The 18,632-nt window shown below is 63.1% G+C and overlaps 2 protein-coding genes across 7 annotated transcripts; both read left to right on the top strand.

Moving 5' to 3' along the window:
- The first annotated feature begins 1,950 nt into the window (after positions 1 to 1,950).
- Positions 1,951 to 6,790, top strand: TRIM35 (tripartite motif containing 35). Its single transcript, XM_074153375.1, has 6 exons — positions 1,951 to 2,486; positions 3,656 to 3,751; positions 4,128 to 4,358; positions 4,516 to 4,538; positions 4,980 to 5,101; positions 6,052 to 6,790. Exons 1-6 carry the CDS (start codon positions 2,037 to 2,039, stop codon positions 6,615 to 6,617), a joined length of 1,488 nt encoding a protein of 495 aa, XP_074009476.1. The 5' UTR covers positions 1,951 to 2,036; the 3' UTR covers positions 6,618 to 6,790.
- A 5,101-nt stretch (positions 6,791 to 11,891) lies between these two features.
- STMN4 (stathmin 4) lies at positions 11,892 to 17,821 on the top strand. 6 transcript variants are annotated; one of them, XM_074153088.1, is made up of 6 exons: positions 11,892 to 11,937; positions 14,910 to 14,960; positions 15,385 to 15,480; positions 16,229 to 16,437; positions 16,623 to 16,814; positions 17,298 to 17,441. In XM_074153088.1, exons 1-6 carry the CDS (start codon positions 11,892 to 11,894, stop codon positions 17,439 to 17,441), a joined length of 738 nt encoding a protein of 245 aa, XP_074009189.1. The 6 variants fall into 6 exon arrangements, with proteins under 6 accessions (XP_074009189.1, XP_074009188.1, XP_074009190.1 ...); XM_074153087.1 differs by having other exon boundaries at positions 17,295 to 17,441; XM_074153089.1 differs by lacking the exons at positions 11,892 to 11,937; positions 17,298 to 17,441 and adding exons at positions 15,686 to 15,699; positions 17,762 to 17,821 and having other exon boundaries at positions 14,948 to 14,960; positions 15,385 to 15,523; positions 16,211 to 16,437.
- Positions 17,822 to 18,632: the final 811 nt, after the last annotated feature.

Genomic DNA, 18,632 nt, shown 5'->3' with positions numbered 1-18,632 from the left:
AGAGTTGTCTCCAAGGAGGGCTACGTCCCATCCCATGACTCCCGGAATTCCACCCGTCTGGTTCCCACCAGTTTTATCTCATTCCCAGTCTGGGTTTCCCAGACGGCTTTATCTTTAGCCTTGACTCCCCTCTGCCTGATGCAGGAGCAGTTTCTCACACCGGAGCAGAATAACACTATTTTATTTTTTTTTGCTCCCTGGGTATCTCTGCCCTTGAATAGTCGTCGCTTTTCTCCCGATCCCTCATCAGGGGCCCTGGCCGGCTTCCAGGGCCGGCGGTCCCACGGGATGGCTCCCTCCCTGTACCCCTGGGGGACAGCGGGATCCGCGGGGCAGAAACGCCAACAAAAAGACCCAAAATTGAGAAGGTGGAAGGCAGGGGAAGGAGTTTTGGGGCAGGGATGGGCAGGGGAGCGGCAGACACCGCCCGGCACACCTCGGCTCTGGGCTCCCGGGACCGCCAAGGCGCCAGCCCCTGGAGTCAGGGGATGTTTGGGAACTTGGGACGGAGCAGCCTCCAGCTCCTTTAATCACAGAGTGGGTGTCAGCGGTCCCAGCCACACGAGGAGGAACGGGGGGGGGGGGGGGGGGGAGGCAGGAGACCCCTAAACCCCTCACCCCACGCTTGGGGGGGGGTCGTGACCCGGTGAAGATGCCCCCCCCAGCAGCAGCAGGAGGGCTGAAATCCGGGCAGGGAGATCCTCCGGAGCTGGGACGGTGGGGTGGGGGGGGCCGTGCCCGGGGGAGGGCCCTCCCCGGCGGCTGCAGCCCGGCCCCCCCCGCCCCGCCCCGCCCCGCCCCGTCCCGCCCCACCGGGAGCCCTCGCCGCCGCCAGTACCGGACGAGCCCCGGCACCGGGATGCCGCAGGCGCCCACCCGAGCCCCCCTTCGTCCGCCGCGGCGGAGGAGCCGCTGCAAGCGCTGCCTCTCGCCCTCGGCAAGGTAGGACACCCCCTCCCCCGGTGAACGGTGCTGAGCACCCCTACTCGTGCTCCACGGGCACCGGGGAGCACCGGGGTTCGGACACCGGGGCTGCCCCGTGGGCTGGGGTCCGGGCACCGGAGCAGCCCCGGAGGTGGGGGTCCAGGTCCGGGCACCGGAGCAGCACCGAGGTTGGGGCACCGGGGGTGCCTCGAGGGTTGGGGTCCCGGTCCGGGGCTACCCCGGGGGCTGGGGGTCCGGGCGGTGGGGCTGCCTTGCGGGCTGGGGGTCCGAGCACCGGAGCAGCCCGGGAGGTGGGGGTTCCGGTCCGAGCACTGGAGCATCCCTCCGGGGGTGTGGGGGTCCGGGGCTGGGGCAGAATCGCGGGCGGGGAGTGCCGGTCCGGGCACCGGAGCAGCACCGAGGTTGGGGCACTGGGGCTGCCCCGGGTCTGGGGGCCCGGGTCCGGGCACCGGAGTATCCCCGGGGGTGAGGCTCCGGGGCTGCCCCGGGGGCTGGGGGTCCCGGTCGGGGAAGCGGGGGTTGAGGGTCCAGCTCCGGGAACGGGGGGAGAGCACCGGCGGTGGGGGTCCGGTCGGGGCACCGGACCGGGGAGTCTAGGGCTGGGGCAGACCCGGGGGTGGGGGTCCGGGACCTGGAACCGGAGCACCCCGGGGATGGATTGTGGGTCCCGGCACCGGGGCAGAGCACCGGGGGGCGGGGAGCCCGGTCCGGGTATCGGGGCTGCCCCGGGGGCTGGGAGTCCCGGTCGGGGCACCAGAGGGTGAGGGTCCCGCTCCGGGAACCGGGGGAGAGCACCGGGGCTGGGGAGGGTCCGGGCACCGGGGCGGCCCCGGGGGCTAGTGGGGTACGGGACCAGGGCAAGCCCCGCGCAGGATCCGGTCGCCCTCGGCCCCTGCCTCGCGGCCCCACCGGAGCCTGCCCGCCCTTGGCGGCCACCAGTGGCCCGGGACGGTGTCACTCAGGCGAGTGACGGGGAGGGAGCTGCGGGGTGAGTCACAGGCAGGAAACCGATTGCATCAGGAACGGGGCTGTTTTTCCAACCGGGGCTCCCGGAAAGCCCCGCTCCCTCCATCCCCTCCCTCCCCAGCGCCATGGAGAATGAAGCCGGACCCTCAACCAGCAACTCGGTGGCCTTGGCCTCGTCCTTGTCCTCCACGGCCACCTTCAAGGAGGAACTGCTGTGTCCCATCTGCTACGAACCTTTCCGAGAAGCCGTGACGCTTCGCTGCGGCCACAACTTCTGCAAGGGCTGCATCAGCCGTTCCTGGGAGCACCGGCACCACGTGTGCCCCGTCTGCAAGGACACCTCCTCCTTCGACGACCTGCGCCTCAACCACACCCTCAACAACCTGGTGGAGATGATCCTCAAGGAGGAATGCCAGTCGCAGGGCCGGGCGGCCGTCCTCTGCCCCCTCCATCAAGAAGAAGCCAAACTCTTCTGCCTGGAGGACAAGGAGCTGGCGTGCTTCGTCTGCCAGAGCTCCAAGCAGCACGAAGGGCACAAGATGCGGCTGGCGCAGGAGGTGGCGGCGGATTTCAGGGTGAGGGATGGTCCGGGGAGGGGGGGGAGCTGGATGTCACAGGGAGGTACCCCGACATCTGGAGGGGTGCAGCCCGCGCACGCCCTGGCACAAACTTGCCAGCGCAGGGTTTTGGCTGAGGCACGGCGTGGTTGTACCCGCCGGCGTGCCGGGATGAAAGATGCCACGCTCCCATGGGAGTGCCCCTGCCGCATCCCTGCCCCACGCTCTCCCGGCCTAGTAATTACGCCCTGCCACCCCCTGTCCCCCCCCGCCCCACCGCCAGGGCACGGCCCTTCGCCCCGCGGGAACGGGGAGCGGGGTGATGCTCCCAGGAGTTTGGCCCCGTCCCCTGCGCTTCCTTGGCTCCTTCATCCTCCGCTGGGCTGGATTTGGGCCGTGCTGGTTATTGCAGCAACCGGTTATTGCAGCCGCGCCTCGGGGTTGGGAACGTGTTTGGGATGGGGGAATTGCACAATTCCCCCAGCCGGGGAGGGACAGGGGGGATGCGGGATAGAGGGGGAAGCGGGACGGGGAAGGAAGCGGGATAGGGGGGGATGCGGGACAGGGAAGGAAGCAGGGGAGGGGAAGGAAGCGGGATGCGGGGGGGATGCGGGATGGGGAAGGAAGCGGGATGCGGGGGGGATGCGGGATGGGGAAGGAAGCGGGATGCGGGGGGGATGCGGGATGGGGAAGGAAGCGGGATGGGGAGGGATGGGGAGAGAAGGCAGCCCCTGAGCCCCATGAGGCATGACGGGCCATGGCAGCACGGGGAAGAGGAAGAGGAGGAGGCGGGCATCCCGCCAGGACCTGCCGTGTTTCCCGGCCCTGGCTCAGCCCTGCCCCGGGAAACCATCCAGATTTCAAATGTCGCGGGGCGGCCGTGGGGCCGCTGTTTCGCAAGGCTTGGCCAGCGGCCGGGGGCAGGCAGGGACTTGACGGTGCAGCAGGAGAAGGGCTTAAAAACAAGGGGGAAGGGATTCCCTGTGGAGCGAAGCTCCTCTCCGCCTCGCTTAGGGGCATCGTGCCCTCACAACCCCACACGGAGCTGACCCCAGAGGGGGAAGGGGGTGGAATGAGCGAGGATCCTGCTTAACCTCCTCCTCCTGGGTTGGGGGCAGCTTGTCTTTCCGGGCTGGGAGCCCCGGGTGTAGGTTGGCGAGGGTGCTGAAGGCGTCTCCTCCCCGCAGGCCAAGCTGAGGAACATGGAGACCTCCCTGCGGGATAAGGTGAAGGATTTCTCGGCCGTGCATCGCTCCTACGAGTCCATTTCCAAACACAACCAGGTGGGTGGTACCTCCCCTCTGGCCCGCAGGCAACAGGCCTGATCCTGACACATGCGTGGACATGTATGCACACGCGTGTACACGTGTGTACACACCCCGGGCAGGAATGTGGGTTGCTCTGGGGTGGAGCCATCCTGGGCAGCTCCATCCCTGAGCGAGGAGGGTGCTGGAGATGGGGAATTGGGGACCTAGGGGATGGAGATGGGGCTGCTGTGGCAGCCAGGACATTGATTTTGGGAGGGCAGCGTGGTCCCAGCGAGTCCCTGAGCACTGGAGCTGGTCGGAGGTCTCCAGAGAGGCATTTAGGGAAGGCAGGGAGAGCCCGGGGGAGCTGGGGGGCTCCGAAGGGAGGTGGTGACATCCCCACGTGGGGCAGGTGGAAGCGGTCCGGCTGGAGGAGCAGATCGGGAAGGAGTTTGAGAAGCTGCATGAGTTCCTGCGGGATGAGGAGAAGGCGCTGCTGGCCCAGCTGCAGGAGGAGATGCAGCGCAAGAGCAGCCTCATCGAGGGCAAGATGAAGTGCCTGGTCAAGGACAGACAGGCCCTGCTCAACGAAGCCATCCAGCTCCAGGCAGACCTCAAGGAGGATGACTACACCTTCCTCATGGTAAAGCCCCAATGGGGTGCTGCCCCACACCCTGCGGGGTGTCACCCTCCCTGTGACACCCTCCTGCCTCTGCCAGGGGATGCTTTGGGTGCTTGCAAGCCCCCGTGAGCCCCCCTACAAGCTGGGATCTGATGCCTGGTGTCTCCTTCTCTTTCAGAGCCACAAGAACCGCAAGCGCAGGTAAGTCCCGGTCCTCGCTGCATCCTCTGCCTGGTGACACAGGGGGCTGAGGGGAGGGGGGCTGAGCCCCTGCACCCCCTCCATGGGGCTGAATGGGGTCTTCTGTGAGGTCTCTGCCCCATATAACTTTCTGTACCCATGGGATGCTCCAGCAGAAGAAGGTCCTGGGTGTCCCCAAGGCTGGGTGCCTCCAGGCAGGATGGTGAGGCCACACAAGCAGACGCAGAGCAGCTCTGCAGGTCCTGGGGGAAGCATTAAAACCCTGATGGTGGAGGGGGATTTGGTGCTGGGACCCTTCTGGGGTGAGAACAGGGTGGGGGCAAAGCCTAGGAGGAGACACAGGGTGCCGGTGGGGACGTTGCTCCCAAAACAAAGAGTACCAGGTGCCCCCAGACACTTCCTCCATCCTTGACCCGTCTCCATCCTCTGTCCCTGCCCCAGGATCGCCTGCACAGCTGAGGAGCCCGAGGCTGTGCCCTCTGGGATGCTCCTCGATGTCGCCAAGTACCTGGGCTCGCTGCAGTACAACGTGTGGAAGAAGATGCTGGATATCATCACCGTAGGTGAGGTGCTGGGCCTGGGGGACACGTGGGTCTTCCCCGAAGGGTGGTTTTTCCCAGGGCTGGTGGATGAAAAGCTGGACAACGTGGGCTGGCAGCCCAGAAACCGCCCCCCACACCCTGGGCTGCATCCCCAGCAGGGCAAGGGGGGGGATTCTGCCCCTCTGCTCCGCTCTGGGGAGACACCCCCCAGTGCTGCCTCCAGCTCTGGGGCCTCAGCACAGGAGAGACATGGACCTGTTGGAGCGGGGCCAGAGGAGGCCACGGAGATGCTGGGAGGGCTGGAGCCCCTCTGCTGGGAGGACAGGCTGAGAGAGTTGGGGGGGTTCAGCCTGGAGAAGAGAAGGATCCGCGGAGACCTTGGAGCCCCTTCCAGTCCCTCAAGGGGCTCCAGGAAAGCTGGGGAGGGACTCTGGATGAGGGAGGGGAGCCCTAGGAGGAGGGGTGATGGCTTTAAACTGAAAGAGGGGAGATGGAGCTGAGATGTGGGGAAGAAGTTCTTTGCTGTGAGGGTGGTGAGAGCCTGGCCCAGGTTGCCCAGAGAAGCTGTGGCTGCCCCATCCCTGGAGGGGTTCAAGGCCAGGTTGGAGGGGTCTTGGAGCAACCTGGTGTGGTGGGAGGTGTCCCTGCCCAGGGCAGGGGGTGGGAATAGATGGCCTTTAAATGTCCCTTCCATCCCAAACCATTCTATGGCTAAAACAGCCTTTGCATGGGGCAGCCCCAGGGGCGGTGGGTGCTGGAGAGGAGCGTGGAGCAATCGTGTCCACAGCTGGTGGGCCTGGGGAAGGGGGTTGGAGAGCATAAAGGGTGCTCAGCACCTCGGAAGGGAAGCCCTGGAGCATGCATTTCTCCATGGTGAGCTGGGTTAGGAAAGGATGGGTGGATGTTCCCGCCCCATAAACTCATCCTTGCGGCAAGCCAGGCTCCTAACACGTGTGTCCGTCCCCCCCCAGTCCCCTTCAGCTTGGACCCCAACTCTGCGGGTTGCTGGCTCTCAGTGTCCGAGGACCTCACCAGCGTCACCAATGGGGGCTACAAGGTGCTGGTGGAGAACCCCGAGCGCTTCACCTCGGCTCCCTGCATCCTGGGCTCCCACGGTTTCTCCACCGGCTTCCACACCTGGGAGGTGGACCTGGGCAGCATCACGAACTGGCGGGTGGGGGTGGCCCGGCCCTGCGGTGGCACCCACTGGACCTTCCACCACAATGCCCGCTCCGGCTTCTGGTACATCTACCGCCTGCCCGGGAAGGATGGTGAGACCTGCCGAGCCTCCAACACGGCGCGTTCGGAGGCGGTGGTGGGCGACCTGAGGCGCATCCGGGTGGAGCTGGACTGCAACGAAGGGGAGCTCTCCTTCTACGACGCCGACCGCAAGACCCACATCTACACCTTCCACGAGAAGTTCGGCGGCACCGTTTTCCCTTATTTTTACGTGGGGGGCAGGCCGGAGGGCGCGCTGCCTGAGGGGCTCCGCATCTGTCCCCTCCGGGTCCGCGTCCATGAGGATGTCCCCGTCTAAGCGGCCACCGTCTCCTGCCGCCGCTGCCTCTCGCCTGCATTTGGGGTTCTCCAGGTGCTTTTTCAGCTTTCCTTAAGGAAAAAAAAAAAAGAAAAAAAGAAAAAAGGATGTATGTATGTATGTATTGCCTCTTTTTTTTTTTTAATCATTAATAAATGTTCTGCTCTTCTGGGATGGCTCCACCTCTGTGTCTGAACCGCCCCGGGTCCTGTCCTGCCCCTCTCCATCATGGATCAAAGCTGAGAAGTTCTTGAGGAAAAGGTGTCTCCCTGCCAGGGGACTGGAAATACTGAATTAAACCATCTTGGGCTTTTCTTAGCTCATACAAGGGTTGCAGCTTGCAGGGCTCCGAGTCTCCCTGCTGTGGGTAGAACAGGGGACGGTGGCTTTTGCCCACAGACCTCAGGGACGGGGAAGTCCCCCATGGCCTGGTAGATGCAGGTAGAAGCATCTGCCTCTCCTCTACAAGAGAAACCACAAAGGGGGACGCCCTTGAGAGCAACAACCCATCTCCTCCAGCCCTTCTCCCTGTGACTTTTACCCCTCTGAGGGGCTTTCTCCGTCAATCCCCAGCTCCGGGAGTCAGGTGATGACACGTGGTTGGAGGTGGTGGGATGAGGGGGATGCTCGGAGGTGGGATGAGGGGAGACAAAAAACCCACCCTCTACAATCCCCTGCTGGGTCTGGCCCCACATTAATCCTGCCAAAAAAAGGCTTTTTCCTCCATCCTGGTGAGGACGGGGTGGGGGGGGGTTTGAAGGTGATGTCCTGGGGAAAGGGGGGGTGCCTGGTGGGCCGTGCTTCCCACGCTGGCCAGGACCTCGCTGGCAGGATGCTGCTATTAGCGGCTGGTTTCCATGGTTTCTCCCCATTTGCATAAGGATGCTCCTTAGGAACGAGGAGGAAAAACAAAAGGGAGCTTGAGGGAGGTGTTTGGTGCGGGGGCGACCCCGGGGGGTCCTCCGCCTTCCTTACGTCGCCAGACGTCATCTATTTCCAGCCGAGCATCCCTGGATAGGGGGGAAAAAGAGGAACATCAGCCCGAGCATCCCATCTCCCTCCCGGCCCCGCATCCCGACGCTGCCCACCGCCTCCCAAAAAGCTGGAAATTTGGGCATCCTGCAGCCAATTTGGGCACAAACAAGGCGTTATTTGGGAACAATAAAAAGCCGACGGAAGCTCTTTGAGTTGTCGGGGCTGGAGCAGGACGAGGAATTTCTCTTTGTCAGGCCCGACGGGAGCGTTTCCCGCCCCCCCCCCCCCGGCCCCGTGGCTGCCAGAGCAGGTGCCTGGCGTAAAAATGGCAATAAAGGGTGAAATGAGGCGTCGCCTCGGACGGCAAAACCCAAGCTTTTTGCCTTTTTTTTTTTTTTTCTGATTCATTTTGCGAAAAATTGGCTTGCAGGAAACAATACGAATTAATGAACTGGTTTTTTAGGGTAATAAACGGTACCTGCCTCTTCCCCCGAGCTTAATTTCATTCCCATAGAGGCAGAGAAACGGCTTCCAGTGGAAACTTAAAGCCACCGCAGCCACGGGCGATGTCTCCCCGGGACTGAACATTTGCTCGCGCGTCCCACATGGGAGGAAAAATTTGGGGAAACCTCCCTGATTCCTGCGATCCCGCCTGGGGACGCTTGCGGAACCTTTCCCGAGCTCAAACCTTGCAGCAATTAAAAAGATCTCGTTAATACTAATTACTATTGGTAGTAGTAGCATTATTTTAGCATCGTTTTGGGCTGCCGAGGATGGGGAATGACGGCATCCAGGATGCCCGGGATCCCCTTCCCCATCCATCCCGGCACCGCTGGTCCACGGGTGGGCGTGGGGGGCGAGTGGGGCTCCCCGGTAGCCGGGTGGGGAAGTGGGGGCGTGAATCCAAGCGGGGGAGGGCTGGGGGTTGCAGCAATGAAGCTCCCCCCACTCCATCAGGCTGTACCGACACACACCCCCCCTCCCCTCCCCTCCAATTTATAGGGACGGGCGATATTTCGGAGAAGCAGGCGGCTCTCCCATTGGCTGCCAGCCCGGCGATGATGTCATTTCTGCCCAATCCGGGGGGGGGACACAACACCTTTTTCCCGCCTCCCCCCCCCCCCCGCCCTCCCCCAGCCCTCCCTCGTCCCGGGTACCAGCCAGCGCCGGGGCACGGTGGATACCGGAGGGGTGGGGGGAAAGTGGGGACCCCCCCCCCCCTCCAAAAGAGGTTTCCCGGAGGGTGTGGAGACCTCGGGCAGCCCGGGGGATGCGGGGGGGATTCTGCACCGGGGCAGTCGGGGGGATGGGGGGTCCTGGGGACGGATCCAGCGCCGGGGCATCCCAGGGGATGCAGGCTCCTGGGGATGGATCCCGCACCGGGGCATCCCGGGGGATGCGGGGTCCTGGGGATGGATCCTGCACCGGGTCCCCAGCTCCGGGGCATCCCGGGGGGATCCTGTGGGGGGGACAAATCCTGCGCCCGGGTCCTCAGCGCCGGGGCAGGGGGGTTGGGACTAAGCCCGTGCCCTGACAGTGACGGCCGGGATCTGCTCCGGCTCTTCCCGGGACCAGGAATCCTCCGGAATGAGGAGGGTCCAATCCTGTGGGCCTTCTTCCTTGAAGGATCTGTGGATGCTGTACCTCTGGGAGGAGGTTGGAGTTGTCCTGGGAGGGGAATCCAGGGAGGGGGATGCAGAGCCCACCTCCAGACCTGCACACCCCCCGCTTCGAGTATGACTGGAGGCTGGGAAGGGGCTCGGGGGGGGACACAGCACATATGTTCCCCCCATCCTTAGGGTCTTCCATAGATGCCTGTTCCCTCTCAGGACACACGGACCTTCCCCCGTGTCCATCCCCGTGCTCCAGCCCCGAGGGACCACAGGCTGCAGGTGGGTCCCACGGCGAAATGTCCCCCCCATCTCTCCCGTGCCCGGGAAGGGTTTGGATTCTGGCACTGGGATGCCGAGGAGGTTTCCCTAAGCCAGTTGGCTACAGCCACGGGAGGAGGCAAACCCTTTGCCTCCCCTCGCCACAGGGTGACCCAGGTGGAAACGGGGGGGGGGGGGGGGTGTGTGTGTGACATCACCTGGGTGACACCACAACTCATGGTGGGGCATCTGTGACATGTCCCAGTGAAACCCAATGGGGCAAAGCTTCCCTCCGAAAGGATCCTCTGATGCTGGGGCTCTTCTCTTCCCAGCATCAACCTGGCTCCACCACCAGCCTCTCCTCCAGCCACCTCCTGCCCTGTCCTACCCCAGAGCTGGGGACAGCCCCAGGGCAGGCTGACACCCTGGGGACAGTGTGGATGGGGAAGGGGTGGCCTGTGACAGTCCCCATCGCCCTGGGGAGACCCAAACCTCCTCGGCCTCCTTTTTTCTGTGCCTCGTTTATTTTAGAGCGGTTCCCGGGAGGCTCTGTGGGGTGGAGGGTGGCCACCAAGCGTCCCCAGAGCCACAGCCTCACATAGGGGAGCTCTGGGAGCTGAAACCAAGCTCCATCCCCCCCAACGCTGGTCCTGTGGAGCTGGGGGACAAGGAGGCACCTCCAAAAGTGACCCCCCTGTGGCTCCCAGTGGCTCCCCCAGGTCCAGGGACCGCAGCCAGCCATGGAGCTGAACTGTGGCCATCAACGTGGGGTGGCAGGAGGGGTTTGTGCCCCAAGCCAGGACCTGTGGGGACCTCAAAGGAGCATTTGAGCACAGCCCCCTGCACCCCCCGCCGTGGGGTGTCACACACCCCGGTGCCAGCCGCGGTGGGGACCGTCCCAAAGCCACGTGGGTCCCCACAATGGCTCTTTGTCCCCCACTTGGCTGCTGCATCTTGACTCTTTCCTCCCCTTGCCCCCCACCCTGGTCTCAGGGCTGTGCCCTGTCCCCTCTGCAGGTCCTTGTGCACCCCAAGGCCACCCTCCCCACGGCACCCACATCTGCGTGGGCACCCCAAACCCTGCCGAGCTGGCGGGGGGAGGGGTCCAGCGTGGAGCTCACTCATCACTCCAACATCAGAGGACCCTTTGGGAGGGACACCTTGCCCCATTGAGTTTCAGAGATGCCCCACCGTGAGCTGCGGTGACACGCACACCGTGTCACCCTCACCATTTCCAGCTGGGTCACCCCGTCCTTCCCCGCGTCCTGAGGCCACGGGCTTTGCGAAGCCACCCTAGATTCGTTTTCCAGCGGGGAAACCACCTCCCCAAAACTGCCCTGAGGGAGGGGGCCGGTGCCTAAATTTACCCACGCGGTTCCCCGGAGGTTCTGGGCTTGCGATCACCGTCAGACGGAGCCGTCGGCTGTAAATAGGCCACGGTGAAGCAGATCCGGGGGAAGGAGAGTCGGTTGATGGGAAGGACGCAACCAGAAGAGATGTCCTCGCTCTGCCGGGACCCCCCGGGAATGCCCCCCCCCCCGCCGCAGAATAGTTTCGGGATCTGGGACTCGGCCACCCCGAGCCCCCATTGCCCAGTTTGGAGAAGGAAAACGAGTCCTCACGTGGCTTTGGGGCTGGGAATGGGTCACACCGGGCTTGTGCCGCATCCCGGGGGGATGGAGAAGGTACCCCACTGCTCCCCGGAACGGAGAGGACACCCCACAGCCGGGGTGGGGTCTAGGGGAGCGGAGCCGGGGGGGGGGGGTTGGCCCCTATGAGCTGCCACCAGGGCTCCATTAAACCCTCCCCAGGTCCCCTTCTTTGTCACGTTGTCACTCTCCAGCTTTGTCCTGCTCTAGCAGAGAGCCGAAGCTTCCCTTCCACCATGTGCTCGGCCCTTTCAGCCCATCACCCCCCCTTCAGAACCCCCCAAAAAAAACCTTTTTCGGGCCGAAAATAAACCTTTTGGCGCCCTCCCCCGCCCCCTCCCCTGGTTTTTATATTTTTTCCCCCATTTTTTAATGTGGGGGGATTTTTTTATCCCCCTTCCCTGGGATTTTATTTAAAAATAAATATGACAAAATATGTATTATTTTAATTTTTTTCTTTTTTTTTTTATTTTTTCCTTTTTTCCCTTTTTTTTTTTTTTAATTTAATTTTTTTTTTTTAATTTAATTTTTTTTTTTTTAATTTATTTTTTTTTTTCGGGCCCAGCCCCAAAAATAGCTGCTGGGCGTGATGTCACCGGGCTGGTACCCGGTTCGCACAGTCCCCCGGCCAATCAGGGGCGGCGGCGCCGCTGCGCCAATCGGCGGCCGGGGAGGTGATGTCATGGGGGGGGGGGGGGGGGGGGGGGGCGGGGGGCGTCGGGGGGGCCCCCCCCCCACCCGCCTGGGATGCTCCGCGCAGACCCCCGCGCCCGCGTTAAATGAGCTCGGAGAGCGCGGAGAAGCAGCCCAAGCGCCGGCGGTGGGGTGAGTGTCGTGATGATGATGATGGGGGGGGTGGGAGTGTGGGGGGGGGGAGCTGTTGCTTAATGTGTGTGCCCGGGGCGGGGGGGGGGAGGTGTGTTTTTTTGGTTTAAAAGTTTTTTGAGGAGGGATTTGGGGGGGGGTGGGGGGAAAGGAGGATTTTTCCGGGGGGACCCTAGTGTCGCTCTCTGGCCGCGACACCCCGCTTTGTGTGTGCCCCCCCCCCCCCCCCCCCCCCCACTCCATCCCTCCAGCATCCTCCCCGCCGGGTGGGGGCAACCCCCTGCGCGCTCACCCCTTTTTGGGGTGGTGTCCCCCCCCGCCATCGCCACCCATCCGAGCGCGCACTGACACCCCCCCCCCCCGCCTCGGTGGGGCGTTTGCCATCTACCTGGACAACCGGGGGGGGGTCTTTTTCCCCCACACCCCCGTCTCGACAGCCGAGCTGGGGCTGCTGGAGGCAGCCTCCCCCCCCCCCCCCCGCCCCCTTCTGCCTCCGCACCCCTCATCCTGCCCTGCCAGGGGGCGGGGGGGGGGGCGACCTACGCCCATGTTGTGGGGGGTGCAGGGATGGGGCTCAGCATCCTCCTCCTCGCCCCAGCATCCCCGGGAGACCCGCACCTTCAGCATCCCCGGGACTCCCGGGGCGGGGGGGCGTCGCCTCTCCTGGACACCCCCCCCCGCCAAAATGTCAAAATGTGGGCGCAGGGGCTCGGAGCCCCCCCCCCCCCCCCCCCCCCCCCGCCCCGGGAGGGCAGGGCCAGGCTGAATTATTGATGGTGGCAGGATGCTGGCGGAGGTGACCTGCTCTCAGCAGGCGCTGAAATATTTATTCCAGGGACGGGGGGGGCTGGGAAAGAGAGGCGGGGTGGGGGGGGGGAGGAAGGGAGGAGGCGGCTGCCATCCTGCCTCTCCCCCGGAGATGTGGGGCGCGGGGGGGGCGGGGGGGGAAGCATCCATCACTTGGAACGAGGAGCCCCCCCCCACCTCCGCCCCTCCATCCCCTCCCTCCATCGCTGGGTGCGAAGATGGGAGATGGGGTGGGGGGGGGATCGGGGGTCAGGGTGTGGAAGCACGGTTGCAGCCCTTTGGGGGCGTCGGATCGAGCCCCCCCCACTTACCCCCCCCCCCCCCCCCTCCCCGCCACGTGCGCCTCCTCGGGTGCGGGATCGCTCCCGCAGCATCTCTGCGATGGGGCTTTGAGCGAGGTTTTCAGCCCGGGGGGGGGACAGGTTTAAGTCTGGGGGGGGATAGGTTTTCAGCCTGGGGGGGGACGACAGGTTTTCAGCCCGGGGGGGACAGATTTAAGTCTGGGGGGGGACAGGTTTTCAGCCCGGGGGGGGGACAGGTTTAAGTCCGGGGGGGGACAGGTTTTCAGCCTGGGGGGGGGACAGGTTTAAGCCTGGAGGGGGGACAGGTTTTCAGCCTGGGGGGGGGACAGCGGTGGCAGACCCCCAACCACACCCCGCTCCCTTTGGGCTGGGTGTGCTGGTCGGGGGGGGGGCGGGCAGCGAGGCTGGGAGGCAGAGAAGGGGGCTCAGCAGGGAGGGGGGGGATTCCTCTTGGAGGAGCCTCCACACCCCTTGAAGAACATCTTCATGCTCTTCAGTGGGGCTGGCAGCCAACATCCCCTCCCCCCCCCCCCCTAGAATGGACCCCGTCCTCCTCCCCATTTCGGGGTCTCGGGGGGAGCATCTCCGGGGATGGTGTCCCCAGCACCATGTCCCCACATTTTGTCCCCGTTCCGCCCCCCCGGCAGCTGCGGGCAGGGTATTTGAGAGATTCCCGTGTCAGATCCCAGCAGGAGGGGGGACGAGGGGTTGGGATTTCTCAGGACCCCCCCCAGGTCGAGCTGGGTCGGGGTGTGTTGCCGCTGCGGGAGCTGGCGGTGCCCTGACAGCCCCGGGATGTCCGCAGGGTGGGGGGGTTGCCCCTTCCCTGGGTGGAGGCTGCAAGGATTTAAGAGCTTCTATTTCAAAGACGGATTTCCCCCCCCCGCTTTAGAAACAAAAGCCGTAAATAATTCCAAAACCCAAATTCAGCCCCTGCTTTTCGGGCATTTCCACCAGGAAACCCCTCAGATGCCACCAACACCCCGTTTGTGTCCCCAGAAACCCCAGGAAAGGGGGACAGCCCTGGCTTATTCGGGTTTTAATGAGGCTCTGGGTGTTGCCACCCCATGCCCGGTCCTCACCCTGGGGGTCTGCACCCCAGGAATGGGGTTGGGGGTTCCGGGGATGCCCCCACACCTGACCCATAGCCACATAGACCCCTGGAGAGGGTCCCAGTGGGATGTGGGAGAGGGTTCCGGTGCATCAGCCCCTCTGCATGTGGTCTGGGCAAGGGGCGAGCTGAGGACTGGGGCTCTCGAGACGTGAATCACGCGTGTGTGTCCCCTACATCACACCAGTGTGTCCCTCACAGCACACCAGTGCATGCCCATCACACCTCACCAGTGTGTGCCCTACCCAACAGCACGTACCCACCACACCACACCAGTGTGTGCCCATCTCACCCATCGCATCACACCAGCGTGTGCCCAACCCGACAGCACATCCCCATCACACCACACCACATCTGCATGCCCATCACACCAGTGTGTCCCTCACACCACACCACTGTGTCCTCATCCCAACAGCACGTCCCCATCACATCACATCACACCACACCTGTGTGCCCATCACACCAGTGTGTCCCTCACACCACACCAGTGCGTGCCCACCTCACCAGAGCATTCCCATCACACCATCTCAGAGCGTGTGATCTGAGCACAGATCCCAACCCCAGCAACCCCAACATTCTCACAAGGCCATGTGTGGGCAGATGTCCCACTGCCTGCAGGGGACAGGCACGGCTGGGCGATGTCCCCAGCCCCTGGGACACCCCGTGATGGGCAGACATGGGTGGGTAGGGCCAGGGGATGCCCCCAGCCCCTGGGACACCCCACACTGATCCTGGCTCTTTCCTTCCCCCAGGAACCCTCTTGTTGCAGACGCCCAAGGATCTCCACACCATGACGTTGGCTGGTATGACACGATTGTGGGGCCCCGTGTGGGGACAGGGGACACCACCCAAGCCCATGAACCCAATCCTGACACCTACCTCATGCTGGGGAACCCCTAGTTTGAGTGGGGACCCATCCAACCGCCCCCCAGGGATGGCCCTACCCTGGGCTAATCCTTGCCCTGGGATACTTGTCCCCTGGGAAGGGGTTGCACATGGGGTGAACACCCCAGGAGAGACATAACCCATGTGGCTATGAGTAAAGCACCCCAACTCTGCGTGACTCAGTTTCCCCTTTGCCCACAGCTTCTTTCCCCCGCCCAGATCACCCTGTTTGCAATATCTGGGCAAACTTTGGTGCCAACCACTGTGCCCATCCCTTCCCTTGGAAGGACCCCCCCCCCCCCACCCCACCCCTTTGACCCCAATCCCACCATCTCTTCCCAGCTTACAAAGAGAAGATGAAGGAGCTGCCTCTCGTCTCCCTCTTTTGCTCCTGTTTCCTCTCAGACCCCCTGAACAAGCCAGCGTACACATATGAAGGTAAGAGGCCACTGCCCACTCATGGTCAAGGGGTGCATGGATGGTGGGGGCAGGGGGACAGCACTGCTCCCCCAACCCCATGAACCCAACCCTGGCACCTACCCCATGCTGGGGCACCCCTAGTTTCAGTGGGGACCCATCCAAACCCCTCCTTGGTATGAGCACCTTCAAAACAAGGTGGGTCCACAGTTGGACCTGGAAGCAGGGGGTCAGATTGGGGTCTGGGGGGGGTCTTTGGGAGCCCCGCAGCCCCCCTCCACCACGGCTCCTCTGCACGAAGCACCAGGCGTGGGTTCGGTATTTTTAGGCAGACGGCGCCGGGTGATTCAGACTGATTCATGTTGGTGGGTCCAGAGGCAACAGCGGCAGTGGAATGGGATGACCAGCCTTGGGGGGGCTCTTCCCAGCCAGCTGCGGGTGGTTCTGGGCTTCATGGTCCCATCCCCAGTCCCTGAAGAAGGTCTGAAGTGTCCTGCTTGCTCACATCTCCCTGGAGGGGATGCCTAGCCCCTCAGGTCACCCAAATATTCCCAGCTCAGGGCCCTCGATGGGTGTCTTGGAGTCACTACCCCAACCCACGACGTTGGGGCTGAACCCCAAAGGTGCATTCGGGGTGCAGAGATTTGGGTGGAACCCCTGAAGATTGGGAAAGGTGGTGGCCCATTGAGGGGGCTGTGGGACCCCAGGATGGTTTCCTGATGAGGTGGGATGCACCCGTGCCAGCGGTCAGCCCATGCCCCTCTCCCAGCAGACACGGTAGACCTCACCTGGTGCGTCATCTCCGACATGGAAGTCATCGAGCTCAACAAGCGGACCTCAGGGCAGTCCTTCGAGGTCATCCTGAAGCCCCCATCATTTGATGGCATCCCCGAGTTCAACGCCTCCCTGCCCCGGCGGCGCGACCCATCCCTGGAGGAGATCCAGAAGAAGCTGGAGGCAGCAGAGGAGAGGAGGAAGGTAAGTCTCGTGCACAGTACCGCAGCATGAGGACATGCCATGGGGACATGCAGCCTTGCACTTGGGGTGCTCAGCAAGGTGCACCCACCTTTGGGGATGTTGATGAGTTTGGAGGGGATGGTTTTGACTGGGAGGGCGAGGAACCCATGGTCCACATGGCCATGGTGTCCACTTTGCCCATGCAGTACCAAGAGGCTGAGCTGCTGAAGCATCTGGCAGAGAAGCGGGAGCACGAGCGGGAGGTTATCCAGAAGGCCATCGAGGAGAACAACAACTTCATCAAAATGGCCAAAGAGAAGCTGGCGCAGAAGATGGAGTCCAACAAGGAGAACCGGGAGGCCCATTTAGCGGCCATGCTGGAGCGCTTGCAGGAGAAGGTGAGAGCACGTTGAGGGAGGTGGGATGTGCTGGGACACCGGTCCAGGAGGGTGTCACAGGACACCTGGGCACCCTGCATGGCTCTTGGGGTGGCATTTTCCCTTGGGGACACCACCAAAAGGGGAACTCCCTCTTCCCTTCCCACTATGCAGCAATATCCAAGTGCAATGTCCCACCTGGGGTGGGAGGTCCTGCCCGGGGACCCACCGAGCCTGACGTGTCCGTGGGCTCATGAGCGGTTGGTGGGCGGAGAGCTGGGACCCATAGTTCATCCTTTGCTTTCCCCGTGTCCCACTGTGATGTCTTTGACCCACTGCTGGCAATTTTTCCACCTCCCGGGTGGTAGATCTTCCCCTGGTCCCTTCCCCAGAGGCTGTGGAGCCCTCAGCTCCCCAGTGGAGCTGGAAGGGTCCATGCTGCCATGCTAGGAGACATTTCCACCCTGCCAGCCTGTGCAGACCTCTTCTCTCTCCCTGAAGCAGGTCTGTTCCCAACCTCAGCATGGAAGGTCCCACCCTCACCACCTCCAGCTCCCTCCAAAACATCCCTTCTGCAAGGAGCTCGCCCAGTGCCCTTCTCCAAACGCCTCAGCTAGCCTTGGGTCAGAGGCAGAGAGCACGAGATAATGAAGGACAATCCCAGCTAACCCCATCTCCTTGGGGCTCCCGGTCCATCCCGTCTGGTTGACGTCTACCTCCTAGCTAGAGGGCGAGGACAATCTGTCCCTGAGTGCCTCCACAGTCCTTAAAACACCCCAGGGGAGGAGAGAATGCTGTTGACCCATCAGTGGTGGTGTCCCCCTCCGGGGATGAACCTCGCCAACGCCCTCGTGCCTTCGAACCCCTCCGAAGCCGCTGGCCCACCCGTGGGGACCCCGAAGTCCGTCCAGCTAACGCGTGTCCCCCCCTCCTCCTTCCCTCCAACTCCCCCCCACCCCCTCCCACAGGACAAACACGCGGAAGAAGTGAGGAAAAACAAGGAGCTCAAGGAAGAAGCCTCCAGGTAAAGAGGCGATGGTTGGACTGACAGCTCCGGGGAGGTGGCGGAGGCTGCCGCAGCGCAAGGTCCGGATGGTGGAAGGGTGGACGTTCCTCTGCTTTCTTTGTTCGTGAATGTAAAGAGTTGACCAGTGAAGCCATCCTATTCGTTTCGGGGAGGGTGGGGAGGGAGAAGGAAGGAGGGGAGGGTGGGCGGGAGGGTGCCGGCTTTGGGATGCCCACCTCCTCGGTGGGTCTCATGAGCCGCCCGTCAACCAGGTCCGGAGGAGACAGCCGAAGGCTGGCCAAGCGGCGGAGGTGCCCCCCTACCCAGGGGAAAAGCCGGGGGGGGGGGACACAGAGCAGGTGGGGAGGGAAGAAGTGGGGGGGAATGTGCGTCGTGTGTGACTTTAATTTGGTGCTGGGCAGGCAGGGTGGGCAGGTGGGCATCCCTCCAGCTTCCTTCTTCTCCTCCATCCCACCCCATCAACGCGCAGTGGCATCTCTTGGTGTCCCTCCTTCCCTCTCTCCCTTTTTCCTTCCTGGACTCAGGACCTCTTGCCCAAACCGGGCGCTATTTGCCCATAGACCTTACAGAACCACTTAAGAGGACCCCCCCAACTGGAGGTGGCTGGAGAGTGAGGTTCGCTTGCTCTAATGGCTCTATCTGGCTGTAGGAGACACTGATGATCCTTTTTAAGGGTGAAATTGTAAAGTCCCGTGACTTCCCAAAGAGCTTTTTTTTTTTTTTTTTTTTGTAAGAACCTCCTGAGAATCATCTTTCTGGGAATTCTTGGATGAAATCCCCTTTTCTGCTGTCGAGCATCTGGAAAGCCATCA

Source organism: Numenius arquata, chromosome 9 (assembly GCF_964106895.1).
Source record: "Numenius arquata chromosome 9, bNumArq3.hap1.1, whole genome shotgun sequence".
Taxonomy (NCBI): Eukaryota; Metazoa; Chordata; class Aves; order Charadriiformes; family Scolopacidae; genus Numenius; species Numenius arquata.
Note: the sequence above shows the minus strand (reverse complement) of the source record. Positions and strands in the feature narration are given on the sequence as shown.